Source organism: Rhineura floridana, chromosome 3 (genome assembly GCF_030035675.1).
Source record: "Rhineura floridana isolate rRhiFlo1 chromosome 3, rRhiFlo1.hap2, whole genome shotgun sequence".
NCBI lineage: Eukaryota > Metazoa > Chordata > Lepidosauria > Squamata > Rhineuridae > Rhineura > Rhineura floridana.
The window spans coordinates 87,485,676-87,501,639 of NC_084482.1; the positions used below are offsets into that span (position 1 = coordinate 87,485,676).

Consider the following 15,964-nt stretch of genomic DNA (forward strand, 5'->3'; position numbering starts at 1 on the left):
CCACTTAGCTGAAAAAAATGTGTGTACTTTAGACAGGAACTCAGGTGAGTCTCCACTGGTCTTCTGATACCATCATACTGGCTATAGTGTTTTCAATCCTTTAGATTCTTTTGTTGCACAACAAAAGAAAAAGAGTAGTTTCCATTCCTGCTCAGTGTAGACATTGTTCACCCTGATCCTAAGCATATTACTTGGAAGTAAGTTCCTTGAATTTCAGGGGTATATTCTGCCATGTAGGTGTGCTTGGGATCACAGCTTCTGTTTACTATATTTAAGCATGTCTGGTTTCATGTTATACCTACTGCGCTGTGTGATATCACTATTGTTCTAAAATATTGCCACATGCTGTGGAATATTTTCAATTCAGTGTGTATGAATTTAGGCAAACTAAATTGGAAGCATCTTAAGGTCTTCAGTGTGTTGGATGGTAACAACTTAAGGTTTTTAACTTTTGAGTGCAGTAATAAGTTGTGAACCCTAAAGATAAAAGTGGACCTAAAAAGAAATGTGAGATATTGCATCTATATCTGTTTTGATTTCATTTCTGATTAAACTGGGTGGATATGCAGCTTAATTTTATTATTTGTGTTTAAGATTATTTTCAAGATTGAATAGGATTACATTTAACTCTGTCCATCTCATATACGAGTCCAAGAATGGTGCTCCAAATAAAGCTTTCTATCTTTGTTTTAGATAAAATTGAAGATGAATTGGAAATGACCACAGTATGTCATCGGCCTGAAGGACTAGAACAACTTGAGGCACAAACCAATTTCACAAAGAAGGAACTTCAAGTACTTTACAGAAGATTCAAAAATGTAAGAATATAAAAGCACTGATGATGATAGTGAAATGGCCAGCACTTGAGGAGGTTTTTATTTAACATGAATAAAACATACACGTTAATGTGTCTTAGAACAGGAAGAATAATTTTCTAATCCTTTTCCAGCACCAAAGAGATAAAAGGCTGGTCTTAAAGTGCATAAATATTTTTCACAATGTATTTAAAGCTACAGCTGGGTGATAAATATGCATCTCACAAATTACTCAGCAAATGTGGTCTGTGGTTTCACTTTCCTAATGGCTCAGAACTATTTATAGTCTGAAATTTCCAAACATTTTTTTAAAAAAATTATTTCATCACATTTAATTGTTAATAATCAGAAGCTCTGTCAATGCTAAGGATGTTGATATGACATCTTGGTAATGTTTCCTATTTCCTAACTGTGAAGTAGAAAGAGTACATTCTATCCAGATTGTTTAGGTCTATGTCCCACTTTTAAAATTAATTGCTAAGGATTTTGACTTTTGCTATACAGGTTGTTGGGACCACAGCAAGCAGGCAGGAGGTATTTAACCCTTTCCCCCTGCTGCAGAAAATCACCTCTTCCAAGCTGCCGTTTGCATTGGGTGCAGGACTCATAGCAACTGTAGGGTAAAGACAATTTTAACTGGGACCACAGGGGAGGAAAAGATTAAGCCTCCCTCCCTCCCTAAATACTGTGGCCTGAATCCTCCTCCCCTCCCCAGTAACTCGTGTGTGTGTGTGTGTATTTAAGTGCATGATAACTGGCCTCGTGCATCATTACCAGCACAATCCAGCTGACAGGTAGCCGGCAGGAGGGGGGACCAGTGGGAAGCTCCGCGGCATCCACTTGTCACTCGGGAGCCTCCGGCCAGACTGAAAAGAGGCTGTCTCAGGACCCACATGCGGGAGCCAGATGGGAAGAGCCAGCTCTGACAAACAGGCCTACTGGAGAGGAAGTGCTCCCCGTAGGCCACCATGGGACTATATTTACTGCGTCAGCCTATTAGCTGGTGGAATTCTCATAGAGATTGGACCTAAATGAGTGCTCTGAGAGGGACTTGGACGTCGCATAAGTTCTCCCCTGTGCGTCCTCCCCCGCCATACCCCTGGAATGCCCCATTTTCAGGGCTACTACCAGCTTCCACTGGCTTTCCATCCACCAGGCTGGCTGTCCCGGCAGACCCTCAGCAGGGTCCTGGCAGTGCCACTTCTCAGCCATGGCTTCTGCTGGCAGAGCCTGGTGGCACCAGGAACCTGCCAGCTCAGCCGTGGGGGGGCGCTGCATCCAACTCCTCCCATCCCGGCAGTAATATGAGTTGGATTGCACTCTAACATCAAGTTTAACCCTAAGACCAAGCTATGAAAATGCATGCAGAACTTTTATTATTGTTGTTGTTGTTGTTGTTAGTTTAACATTATCAAAATGGCAGTGGATTCAAGTTGCCACAGTGGGAAGACTGAAGACTGTCCTCCTTTCAGACTTCCCATAGGCATCAGGTTGGCCACTATGAGAACAGGATGCTGGACTAGATGGGCCTTTGGCCTGATCCAGCAAAGCTCTTCTTATGTTCTTATGTAAAACGTAAACCAAATTAAGGCTGCAATCCTAAATACACTTGCTAGTGGGTTATCCTCCACTGAGCACAATGAGACATTTAAGTAAATATGTATTGAATTGCCTGTAAAGCTCCAGATTTTGGTCTCATTTCAGAATAGTTATGCTGCATGTGTCACACTGCATATTTTTATATAAACATTGTGACATCCAGCTAAGTCATACTCAGAGAAGACCCTTTGAAATCAATGGGCTTAAGTTACTTAAGTTCATTTATTTCAATGGATCTACTCTGAATATGACTGACACTGGATATCACACAGTAAAATGAAATAAAAGGCCAATGGCCTTGCAAAGTGCTAAATAAACACATGGCTACCTAATCACATCTGTACCTCAGCATGGAACTCCTAAAAATTTAACTGTCTGAAATAATACTATCATAGGCTGTAAACAAAAGAGCAGCTTTTTTATATTATCACTTTTAGTTTTGAGATGTAGGTTGAGTGGTAGTCATGTTATTGGTTCATTACTCATCCAGATCCTAATTTTTTCTTATAGTGAGGATGTGTTTTGCCATACTTTGTTTCCAAAGCTTTCCAATGGCAGTATAGATCTAGATCTTGGTACATGGCAAGCCAATAACATGCCCAATTCACCATGCTTCCACTAAAGAAGTAATTCCAAATTATTAGCCACAAGTTTGCTAGCAAATTGCTTTGTTTGCTACATACTGGGATTCTATAAAATTTGGCACCTTTTCAGAATACATTTCTCTCTTGTTTTTGAGCTGCATACAGTGTCTTCTCTCTTTCTTCTTGGGGCAAAATTAACAATCTGATTGAAAAGGTAGATGTGTGTACTGCAGGAATTATTGCTGTGCCTATTATCTTTAAAGGTCAGCAGCATTCATGTAAGAAAAGATCAGACAGCTCTACGTTAACATACATCTCTCTAAAATGCTCTGTTGTGTGTCTTTCCACTATGGAATTGGTGAATTGAATTCAAAGCAGAATAAATCGATCATGTGAGGTGGGGATGAAGAGACCCAAAGCATACAAGCAAACAAAAACCTACAACCCTATACTTCCTTTATTTTTTATCAAAAAATTAAGCACAGAACAACTTAACAGTATTTGGCATTTATTCAACATTCAATCCCTCCGTGGCCATGAAGCCCATTGAGAGACCTTGGGCCAGACACCATCTCTTGTATCCTTTCACAAAGGGTGGTTGTGAAGATAAAATGGGGAGGTAAGGAAGAACCATGTGTGCCCCCTTAGACTCCTTGGAGGAAAGGTGGGATATAAATATAAGAAGTCTTTCCTGGATATGAATTTATTTGTACTGAACTGTGGTTAATTAATGTTGTGGCAATAGCCTTAAAGTCAGAACCGGTTGCCAAGAAAGAGATGCACAATCTTTTTAACATCTCCTGGGTTAGATAGTTGAACTCTCTACTTCCATATCAGTGGAGGTGGCTGTAAGAAACATCTCTTGTATGGATACCAGTGACTTTGTGAATGTAATTGCAACTTTAGTAAGCTACTGGGCACGTATAGTTTGGCTTTGACTATATCTCTTTAAATTGAAATGCACCGAATTTCTTAATTCTAGCACTATTATGTATCTGAAAGAGGGTTAGAGTGTTCACACACAAAACATTCCAAAGGCATAGTGGTTTTAAAGTCAAATCAATCCTTGCATATTATTAGTTCATCGCCATGTGTGTATGATGAAGTAAGATAAACAAATCAAGACACATGCAGGTGATGGTGCAAGCAGCTCACAATCTTAATTGTAATTGTAAAAGAAGAGGAAGCTGTAATGAGACACGAAAGGGTAGGTATCTACCTTTCTTGTTGTTCTTATGTGCCTTCAAGTCGATTACAACTTATGATGACCCTATGAAATCAGCGACCTCCAACAGCATCTGTCGTGAACCACCCCATTCAGATCTTATAAGTTCAGGTCTGTGGCTTCCTTTATGGAATCAATCCATCTCTTGTTTGGCCTTCCTCTTTTTCTACTCCCTGCTGTTTTTCCCAGCATTATTGTCTTTTTTAGTGAGTCATGTCTTCTCATTATGTGTCCAAAGTATGACAACCTCAGTTTTATCATTTTAGCTTCTAGTGACAGTTTTGGTTTAATTTGTTCTAACACCCAATTATTTGTCTTTTTTGCAGTCCATGGTATGCGCAAAGCTCTCCTCCAACACCACATTTCAAATGAGTTGATTTTTCTCTTATTCAGTTTTTTCACTGTCCAGCTTTCACATCCATACATAGAGATCGGGAATACCATGGTCTGAATGATCCTGACTTTAGTGTTCAGTGATACATCTTTGCATCTGAGGACCTTTTCTAGTTCTCTCATAGCTGCCCTCCCCAATCCTAGCCTTCTGATTTCTTGGCTATTGTCTCCATTTTGGTTAATGACTGTGCCAAGGTATTGATAATCCTTGACAAGTTCAATTTTTATTTATTTATTGCATTTGTATACCTCCCCATAGCCGAAGCTCTCTGGGCAGTTTACAACAATCAAAAACATTAAAAACAAATATACAAATTTAAAAACATGTGGCTATCTTTTGTCCTCATGCCTCAATGCCCCCCTTCCATGGAGGATCTTTCACTTTCCTTATACATAGGCAGAGGTTTAGTTACACAAAGCAGCTTGTCACTAGCAGAATTACAACAGCAATCAGAAATACAATCCAATTAGCATCTGCAGCTTTATTTATTTATTTATTTATTTATTTATTTATTGCATTTGTATACTACCCCATAGCCGAAGATCTCTGGGCAGTTTACAACAATTAAAAACATTAAAAACAAATATACAAATTTAAAAACACATTTTTAAAAAAAGCAATTTAAAAACACATGCTTAAATGCCTGGGGGAAGAGGAAAGTCTTGACCTGGCACCGAAAAGATAACAGTGTTGGCACCAGGCGCACCTCGTCAGAGAGATCATCCATAATTTTGGGGCCACCACTCAGAAGGCCCTCGCCCTTTTTGCCAGACTCCCAGCTTCCCTTGCAGTAGGCATCCGGAGGAAGGCCTTGGATGTTGAGCGTAGTGTATGGGTGGGTTCGTGTCGAGAGAGGCGTTCCATCAGGTATTGTGGTCCTAAGCCATATAAGGCTTTATAGGTCAAAAGCAGCACCTTGAATCGAGTGCAGAAACATATAGGCAGCCAATGCAAGCGGGTCAGAATCGGTTTTATATGTTCAAACCACCTGCTCCCTGTTACCAATCTGACCACTGCATTTTGCACAAGCTGCAGCTTCTGAACCGTCTTCAAAGGCAGCCCCACGCAGAGCGCATTGCAGTAATCTAACTTGGAGGTTACCAGAGCATGGACAACTGAAGCCAGGTTATCCCTGTCCAGATAGGGGCATAGCTGGGCCACCAACCGAAGTTGGTAGAAGGCACTCCGTGCCACCGAGGCTACCTGAGCCTCAAGTGACCGAGATGGTTCTAGGAGAACCCCCAAGCTACAAACCTGCTCCTTCAGGGGGAGTGCAACCCCATCCAGGACAGGTTGGATATCCACCATCCGGTCAGAAGAACCACCCACTAGCAGCATCTCAGTCTTGTCTGGATTGAGCCTCAGTTTATTAGCCCTCATCCAGTCCTTTGTTGCAGCCAGGCACCGGTTCAGCACATTGACAGCCTCACCTGAAGAAGATGAAAAGGAGAAATAGAGCTGCGTGTCATCAGCATACTGATGGCAACACACTCCAAAGCTCTGGGTGACTGCACCCAATGGTTTCATGTAGGTGTCCATACTGGAGAATCCAGGGTGCCGAGCAATGTTCCTCAAGCACCACCTTCTGGAGGCGACCTGCCAAGTAGGACCGAAACCACCGCCATGCAGTCCCTCCCACTCCCAACTCAGCCAGTCTTCCCAGAAGGATACCATGGTTGATGGTATCAAAAGCCGCTGAGAGATCAAGGAGCATCAACAGAGTCACACTCCCTCTGTGTCTCTCCTGACAGAGGTCATCATACAGTGCGACCAAGGCTGTTTCCGTGTCAAAACCAGGCCTGAAAGCCGACTGAAATGGATCCAGATAATCTGTCTCATCCAAGTGTCGACCCTTTCCTCATTACCTGAAAGACCATGGAGTTTTGTTGCCGTTTTAATAGCCATTTTTGCAAGTGTGGCCAATTTTAAAATTTCCGTTTTCAGAATATAGATAAATAAAGTGAAAAGAAGAGCACAATGGTTTTATGTGTGCCATTGGTTATGCACAGCCTCCCCCTCCCCTGCCACAGGTGTAGTTCTCCATATTTGAGAGATGGGATCGTGGAAGGAAATTCTGCATGTGGGAACAACAGACAGAAAAAGGGGAGAATTCAGGTGGATGCCCCAATTGTTTTCAAACTTAAAACTGGCCAATGCCACTCACTGAACAACAGCCTCCCCCCCGCCCCCACCAACAAAATATAAAAGATACAATTTAAACCAGCCTGTGTAACTGTCAAGAGATGGTAGAATCAGCAACAAGGGTTCAAAGTATTTGAGAAATGATGTTACCTCAGACTTATGTTTCACATAAAGTTACTTTGCCTAGGTGGTGTTAGAGCTAACTGTGAACAGTGAATCTTGTGTGTACAGCCAGAAAACCCCTTCAAAAATTTGAAGTGCTTAGGTCACATTCTGACATCTTGCAAGCCTTTGCAAGAGAACAATAAAAATGAAAGCCTTGCATGCTCTCTCATTAGCTGAGCTCCTCCTGATTTGCTTATTCCCTCTCTCAACAGTTTACATTTTTGGAATCGTGCCTGTTCTCTGACCTCAGCAATCTGTGTTTTCCTTGAATGGACTGTTTTTTGGATATATGGCCCCTGGGTGCTCCCGTACAGACCATGAATTAAACACACACACAATTACTCGGTCCTTTTTTTTTTGCTAGTCTGCAGATCACCATATCGGTGCACAATTTGTTTTAGTAAGATTCTGCCACACATGCTTCTGTGTTGGAATTGCTATTTAATATGTTTTTAAACCGTTTTTTTAAACAATGTTTTTTAACTTTATAAACTTTTTTTAAGACGGCTTCAAAGCTTTTTAAAAAAATGTTTTTAAGTTGTTTTGTTTTAATGTATTTTAAAGTCTATTTTTATGATGTTTTAAAGTGTTTTTAGCGCTTTTGTTTGCCGCCCTGGGTTCCTGCTGAGAGGAAGGGCGGCATATAAATAAATAAATAAGTAAGTAAGTAAATAAAAAGTCAGACTAGATAAATAGAAAGTATAGAAACAAATCATCAGGAACAGATGGCATACCAATAGAGGTGCTGCAAGCTACTGAGACTGAATCTGTCCAAAATTTGACAAAAAAAATTCAACAAATATGGAAAACTAAACAATGGCCCACAGACTGGAAGTGTTCAACATACATCCCAATTCCAAAGAAATGGGATCCCAGGGAATGCAGTAATTATCGAACTATTGTCTTAATATCCCATGCAAGTAAAGTAGTGCTCAAGATTCTACAACAAAGGCTCTTACCATATATGGAGCAAGAAATGCCAGACGTCCAAGCTGGATTCAGAAAGGGAACGAACCAAGGAATTTCAGAAGAAAATCACCCTGTGCTTTATAGATTACAGCAAAGCCTTTGATTGTGTAGATCATGAAAAACTATGGAATGCTTTAAAAGAAATGGGAGTGCCACAGCATCTGATTGCCCTGATGTGCAACCTATACTGTGGACGAGAGACTACTGTAAGGACAGAATATGGAGAAACCCATTAGTTCCTAATAGAAAAGGGTGTGAGACAGGGGTGTATTTTATCACCCTACTTCTTTAATCTATATGCAGAACATACCATATGGAAAGCAGGATTGGACCAAGATGAAGGAGGTGTGAAAACTGGAGGGAGAAATATCAATGAGATATGCAGACGATACCATACTACTAGCAGAAACCAGTAATGATTTGAAATGAATGCTGATGAAAGTTAAAGAGGAAAGCACAAAAGCAGGACTACACTGAACATCAAGAAGACTAAAGTAATGACAACAGAAGATTTATGTAACTTTACAGTTGACAACAAGGACATTGAACTGCCGCCCAGCGGAGCTCTTCAAAATTGTCTGGGGGCTATTACACACTGGCCCCAAGGACATGGTAGAACCATCTGAGGCCCACTGTAATGAATTTGCTAGGCACTTCCAGGATAAAATCTTTAGCATTCACCAGGACTTTGGCTCTCCCATCAGTGCACTGACCTTGCCACTCCCCTCTCCTAGTACCATCCCATTAAGCCGAAGAATATCACTGGCAGGAGGCGGGTGTGCAGCACCACCATGCTGGTCCTTCTGGCAGAGCATTAAATACCATCAAAGATGGAACAGTAGCATTAAGATAATTTACACCTGCCATGATAGTGCTGCTGTGCTATTTTTCCCTTCTAAAAAGAGTAAAATGAACTCCCAAAACAAATAGAAATGAAACTGGGAAAACAGAGGATATCTACAATTTGTTGATGATGTCATTTAGATCCCGTGCAAAAAGCAAGTGAACAAAAAGAGTGGCAATTCCAGAGCAAATTCTACTGTTTGAAGCAGGCATGGATAGTTTGAATTCGTAAGAAGGAATAGTTTCAGGTTGTCAAAACAGTTGGAATTACTGTGGCTTACCTCAATATGAAGGAATTGAAGTAATGCACGTTACTGTCTAAAGAGCTAGCCCTCTGAAAGATAGTCCAGATCTAAAATTACCAAAGTGCACCACTAGGTTTACATTGTTAATTCTGGCGCATCTCCTTTTGACACATGACCGCTGTAGTTAATATTGGAATGTGATTAACAGAAGAACAAGCAAGTTGTTTTGCTAAATCCGACCAAGGTCTATCCAGCCCAGCATTTTGTTTCCAGCAACCAGCAGATGCCTCTGGAAGCTCACAGGCAGAGCATGGAGGCAATAAGGATCACCTGCTGACCACACCCAGAATCATGTTAACAGAGGTGTGCTGCACCTTATCATAGAAGTTTATTTCCAGGTAATTTGGGAGACAAAGTGCACATTCCAGGAGTGCCCATTGTGATGCTCTCAAGATGTTGTTGAACTGCAACTCCCAGCATCCCTGACTATTGGGCATGCTGGCTGGAGATAATGGGAGTTAACAAAAGGAGAGCCATGCTGGATTATACCAAAGGCCCATCTAGTTCTCAGAGTTGTAGTCCAATAATATCTGGAGAGCACCACGTTGGCTACCCCTGGTATATGCAGACAGCCCAACATGCCTTGACTCTTGCCGTTTACATTTGTCAAGAATCAAATGGAATCTAGTTGCCTGATGGGGTCCAGCTCACAAAAGACTCTGCAAGCCAGTGTTTCATGGGGAAATCTAATTTTTGCAGCTTCTCCAACACATATGGGCTATAGAGCAAGCTATGCAATAAACCCCTTCCACCTAATTTTCACTGTTTGGTACCTGCAAAAGTCATCACTTATTGATGGAGGGTAAAGAAAGGAACTGATTGAAAGTACCATAAGAGATTGCATTGGGTTCTAGCATACAGCCTGTACAGAATGCACTCAGCGGACAGAAATAAAATGACTTTGAATGCTGTCTCTGGGACCAGGCAGTATTGCGAATGAAATCTTAACTGTTTTTTACTCATTTTTTTCCCAACAGGAATGTCCTAGTGGAGCTGTTAATGAAGAGACATTCAAACAGATCTATGCACAGTTTTTCCCACATGGCGGTGAGTGGGGAACATTTCATCTATGAAATTTCAGGAGTGATGATGAGTCAGACAGAACTGTAGATAATTTGTGTGCAGTATATATTTACTGAAAGTGAAGGCAGCTTAAAATATTAAAATACAGTCACTGTTCTGTAGTGTCCCTCTGAAGCCTTTTCACTGTGAAATGATGCCCAATTGCTTAAGAAAACTGACCTCCCTGTAGAGTGGTTGGTATGTAGGGCTGACGGGCACCTCCAGTACATTAAAGTATGGTTTGTTAAGCTTAAATAGACTTTCCAGGCTTCTAGTTTCATGTGATTTTAAAATGTCTATGATATGGTTGCTGTATATTTTCAACATTCATTTGTTATCAGAACAGTTGTGAGCATTGTAGATATGAATGAAATGTGCATATGTTCAGAGCTGAACAAAAAGAAGGGGGGGCTATTTCACAAAAATATTTTAATCAGCATAAGATAAGACTATCTCAGTGTGTTTTGTTTTGCAGGGAATCATTGCAAAGGGATTGTGAATAGTTTTGTGACCCTTGTTTGGCCATGGTCACCCCTATATGACCTTAACGGAACCATTGTCCTCTCTAAATGGGCTTCAAATGTTCTTTAGTGCCTGCAACTTTAGCAAATAGCAAAATATAAGTGGTTACATATGTGATCCCTAATTGGGTGGGATCACTTGGGGAAAAATTCAATAGAGAGGGGAGAAAGACAATTGAAGTAGCAGCAAGGGGAGAGCAAGCTGTGAACAGTAGCCAACAGCCAGGAAGAGGGTGGGATTTAAGGGGTTGATCACTACTTTTAAGTTGAAAAATGAACCTGAACAACAATCAACTCAGCCATACATATGTTTATTTAAATTATTTTAACAATACACCTTCTTACTGTGTTTGTGTTTTTCAGATGCTAGTATGTATGCCCACTATCTCTTTAATGCGTTTGATACAGCACAGAATGGATCAGTGAAGTTTGAGGTGAAGGAATCATAGTTATCATTCCTGTATCATCTCACTGAACATCACATTTCCCATACTGAGCCCTTTCTTGTTCATGTCTCTGCAAAGAAAAGTGTTGTAGGTCTGGCAGCTTGTACTTAATGTAACCAACAGAACTTGGCTTCCCCCCCCGTCCCATTGAAATTAACAAAGATTATGCATTTGAAGTGCTTGATAGAATGTGAGCCCTTTGTGCATATAATTTTTCACATCCATTTTTATTCAAATTTGATAGGCGTATTTTTTGCAGTAGTGGATGTCTTTAGCAAAACCCAATTAAGTGTGAATTTTCAACACTTCTAAAATGGGCAAATTTAGTATGTACTGACAAATGACTCAGTGGCCATCTTTCCCCACCTCCTTAATAAATCATACAAAATCAGCTGAATGAAAATGCGACAACCATGAAATAAACTTGCAGAAAACCAAGTAGGACTCAAATCCAGAATTTTTGAGAATTTATACAAGTGACCTAACAACTTGGCTTCCATACCTATTCAGCAGATAGAGAAGATAGTCTGATAGGCAGTAGCAGCAAGTTACGCTGCTGTGCCCTTAGGATTAATGAAGGGTTGGCCAATGATGTAAATTAATGTTGTTATATTAACATGATAGAGAAGTGAACGTTCTAATAAGGCAACTCATTACAAGGCACACTCTTCTACAGAAAGGCTCAGAGAAAGATTTCTTTCTCCATTAAAATATATTTGTGTTCTCCTGCCAACAGGATTTTGTGACGGCACTATCCATTCTGTTGAGGGGAACAGTTCACGAAAAGCTACGATGGACATTTAATCTGTATGACATAAATAAAGATGGCTACATAAACAAGGAGGTAAGGTTGTATACAGCACTGAACACCTATTCAGCTTTGTACAGGAGTGGACAAGGGAGGGAGGGGTAAGAGAGACTGTCTGGATGCTCTTCTTGCAAAAGGTAATGCATGCCTGGCATAGCTGAACTGAAAATACCTCAGCCCAGATCAGCAGGTACTACCCGTTCAACAATTGCTGCCTCTGAGCCAAAGTGAACTCTCCACTCATGCATCTTTTTAAAAGGAAAGATTAATGAGGAATTAGTATATGTTAAATAATAGGCAGTATTTATTTATTTATTTATTTATTTATTTAACTTATATCCATCCCTTCATCATAAGATTCCAGGAGTTACAACAAATCCATACATAAAATAAAATATTAAAATAGCAAGTAACATCAATTTCCCACTACATAGGCCAATATTATAATGTAAAAAGCCTGCACAAAGAGGCAGGTCTTCAGTTGATACCTAAAGCTAAAATATGTTGGTGCTGGCCTAACCTCCAGAGGGACTGCATTCCACAACCAGGAAGTTATTGTTGAAAAGGCCCTTTGGTGGATTGACCCTCAGTTTTCACTTAAAGCTGAAACTACCAGCAGACAAGTACATTGCTAAGGCCCTTTCCTGATCAGAGGAAAACCTGAAAATACCTGTTCGTTTTAAATATGGAAGCAGCACTAGCCCCATGAAGATGCAGCTTGCTCTGTCCCCACTGTTGGATGGGACTGCAGGCAGCCTTGCTGCAGGGAGGGAACAGCTATTTTGCTTTTGCTTGTCAAAAGGGAACAAAATTGCATTTTTGGTCTAGGACAAGATAAAAGTATCAGACAGCTGAGACGAAATCTTACCAAATGGTAGGGCAGTGTTACAAATGAGCATGTAAACTTCCTGGCTTTCAAGAGATTTTGTTTATTTTAAAAAGCTAGAAGAATTTGAATTTATTTCATGTTAACTTATTACAAATATTTATTTATAACCTGCCCTTTATAACACAGATATCAGGTACAGAACACAAAATAAAAACAATCAACCACATCATAAAATAAACAACACATGCTAATATACACAATCAAACAAATAAATCAAGTAAAAACAACAGAGAAGAAACCAACTTTCAAAATTCAAAATGTCTGGCAAATAAATGAATAAACCCGCTGTCACTGGAGAGTTCCAACAAGAAACTACAGCTTCTAGAGAGGAGCTTTGAACATCAATTAAAAATGATGGGACAAGGACAAGGACGCATGCCACTGGTTACCACCAATGTCAGTCACTAATATTATGCAATAAATGCTTATGACATCCATGCTTAACTCTCTCCAATTAAAACCAATAGGATTGAAGCACTTTAAGTTCTATTGGATCTCACTCTACTCTGAAGACCTACTAAGAGGAACAGCAGACAAATATGTGGAATGGGCTACCAGTACCTTGCAAACAAAACCAGGAAGCGCATGCAATTGTTGGACATATCGTGCCTGAGACAGGGCTCTGAAAGAACAAAATGTCTGACTTGGATCTCGCCAGTTTCCTTGGAAGAAGATGAATACAGGGAACAAGTTCACAACACATTTATGGCCATAGCAATAATGAGTCTTACAGATAAATTAGCAACGCATGGAACACCATATGCCAACTTGGCCATTCTAGTCCTTAACAACTTCACCGATTTCATGGCAACAACCTCCCTCAATATGTTCAACAAATTACATGAACTAATTATCGCTTTTGAGCCACAAGCTGTGCCAGGAAGTATTTGCTTTTCTTTGAGATGGAACAGTCTAAGGTTCATAAGGCCTGCTACATGCATCAAAGAAGCCAGATAACTGTGTTGAATTTGATCAGGGTGGTGAATGAGACATCGGCAAACTGCAAAAGCAGCCTGGAAAACTATAGGCTGCTTTCACACCATACATACAAAACACATCCCCTGCCAAAAAATCCTGGGAACTGTATTTTGTTAAGGGTGCTGGGAACTGTAACTCTGTGAGGGGTAAACTAAAGTTCCCAAGATTCTTTGGTGGAATGTGCTTTAAATGTTTTAAATTTTAAACTTGTGTTTTAAATTGTTTTTAAAATATGTGTTTTAAATTGTATATTTGTTTTAATGTTTTTGATTGCTGTAAACCGCCCAGAGAGCTTCGGCTATGGGGCGGTATACAAGTGCAATAAATAAATAAATAAATAAATAAATAAAATGTATGGTATGTATGCAGCCGATTTATGTTTGTTTATTTATTTATTAAATTAATATCCTGCCCTTCCTCCCAGAAGGAGCCAAGGACAGCAAAGAAAACATAAAAAACACTCTTAAACACCTTAAAAACAGACTTAAAATATATTAAAATAAAACATCTTTAAAAACATATTAAAACAAAACATCTTTTAAAAAGCTTTGGAAAAAAGCTTTAAAAACAAGTTTAAAAAAGCTTTAAAAACAAGTTTAAAAAAGCTTTAGAAACAAGTTCCTGCACAGATGCAGACTGGGATAAGGTCTCTACTTAAAAGGCTTGTTGAAAGAGGAAGGTCTTCTGTAGGCACTGAAAAGATAACAGAGATGGTGCCTGTGTAATATTTAAGAGGAGGGAATTCCAAAGCGTAGATGCCCCTACACTAAAGGTCTGCTTCCTATGTTGTGCAAAACAAACCTCCTGATAAGGTCTCTGCAGGAGGCCCTCACCTGCAGACCACAGTGATCGACTGGGTATACGAGGGGTAAGATGATATTTCAGGTATCCTGATCCCAAGCTGTACACTAAAACTAGAACTTTGAACTTGGCCCTGTAGCAAATGGGCAGCCAGTGCAGTTCTTTCAGAAGCGGGGTGACAAGTTGGTGATATCCTGCCCCAGTGAGCAGTCTCACCTCTGCATTTTGCACCAGCTGCAGCTTCCGGACTAACCTCAAGGGCAGCCCCACATAGAGCACATTACAGTAATCTGTTTCCTTCACAAAATTAGTCAAAGCAGTCTCCTCTACTCAAATGCTAGTGTACATTTGTGCATAATATAGACAAGGTTTTTTTTACTATTGCATGCCAATTGAACTATAAAAATATTATCTAGCTCTATTTATGAAAACAATAGAAACAAAACAGTTAACATTCATATCAGATTCAAGTAGGCTGACAGTGATGGCCACACCAGTAGCCATCAGTAAAATGTATAAAGAAAATCTGGTGAAGTAAGCAAGCACTTGGCCATCTTACTTTTAGCAATATGTTAGAAGAGCAAGGACTTCCGGAAAAGCACACTTTACATTTTCTTATATATATTGTTGCGCGCCTCCCCCAATCTCCGAGCGGTGAGATTTCAGGGGGTCCCTGCGCCCATCCAGGGTTTGGTTTCCTTTGAGAAGAAGGCCAGCGGAGACTGTGGTGTCTTTATGAAAATTATGTACACACATTCCAACCTGAGCTTAGGATGGAGGGGTTCAAGGCATCAGCAGTCTAATATCCAGCTTTTCCATCTAGGTGCAGGGGCATCCTATCGCCACGATGCAGAGAGCCAGCCTCTCTGCATGCCTGCAGCCCTAGTTCTCCAGTACACCCACTTTCAACTCCAAACACACTTCTCCCCGCCCAGGAGTGGGGGGGGAGACTCTCCTCCAGTAGAGTTTAAAATGACAAAAAGGATCTTCCTAGCCCCTTTCACCAGTTGCCGGGGCAACTAAATAGGACCATTAACTACCTAGCCACTCTATTTGATTAACAAAGGAGATTCATCTGGCTAGCAGAGCCAGCCTCCCAGGCATAGGATTCCAAATCAGAGGCTGGAAAGGTGACCCACAGAAATCATCCATTCCAGCCCCCCCCATGCTCATAACAATATGTTTTTACTGAATGTACCTTACATATAATAAAAATGTAAACATGTCATCACACAGCCCCCACTTGAGGATCTGTAGTGCCACATCACAGTCCTAGATTTGCATGAAGCCAGAGCGCAGCCCCCGTGGAGGATTTGTAGTGCCTCATCACAATCCTTAATGTGCATGAAGTCAGGGTTGAAGTCTGCAATTGTTAAGACTGCCATTTTTTTCTCAGTGTCTCTCAATCCCTGCTTCAC

General features: G+C 40.5%; 1 protein-coding gene across 3 annotated transcripts in view; it reads left to right on the plus strand.

The window, feature by feature from the left end:
- Positions 1-15,964, plus strand: part of KCNIP1 (potassium voltage-gated channel interacting protein 1) — a 161,781-nt gene that overhangs the window by 136,728 nt on the left and 9,089 nt on the right. For all 3 annotated transcript variants that reach the window (XM_061616818.1, XM_061616815.1, XM_061616817.1), the window contains 4 exons: positions 694-818; positions 10,019-10,088; positions 10,988-11,058; positions 11,807-11,914. In XM_061616818.1, coding sequence (XP_061472802.1) covers positions 717-818; positions 10,019-10,088; positions 10,988-11,058; positions 11,807-11,914 — 351 coding nt within the window. In that variant the 5' untranslated portion in view covers positions 694-716. The remainder of the gene's footprint in view (positions 1-693; positions 819-10,018; positions 10,089-10,987; positions 11,059-11,806; positions 11,915-15,964) is intronic.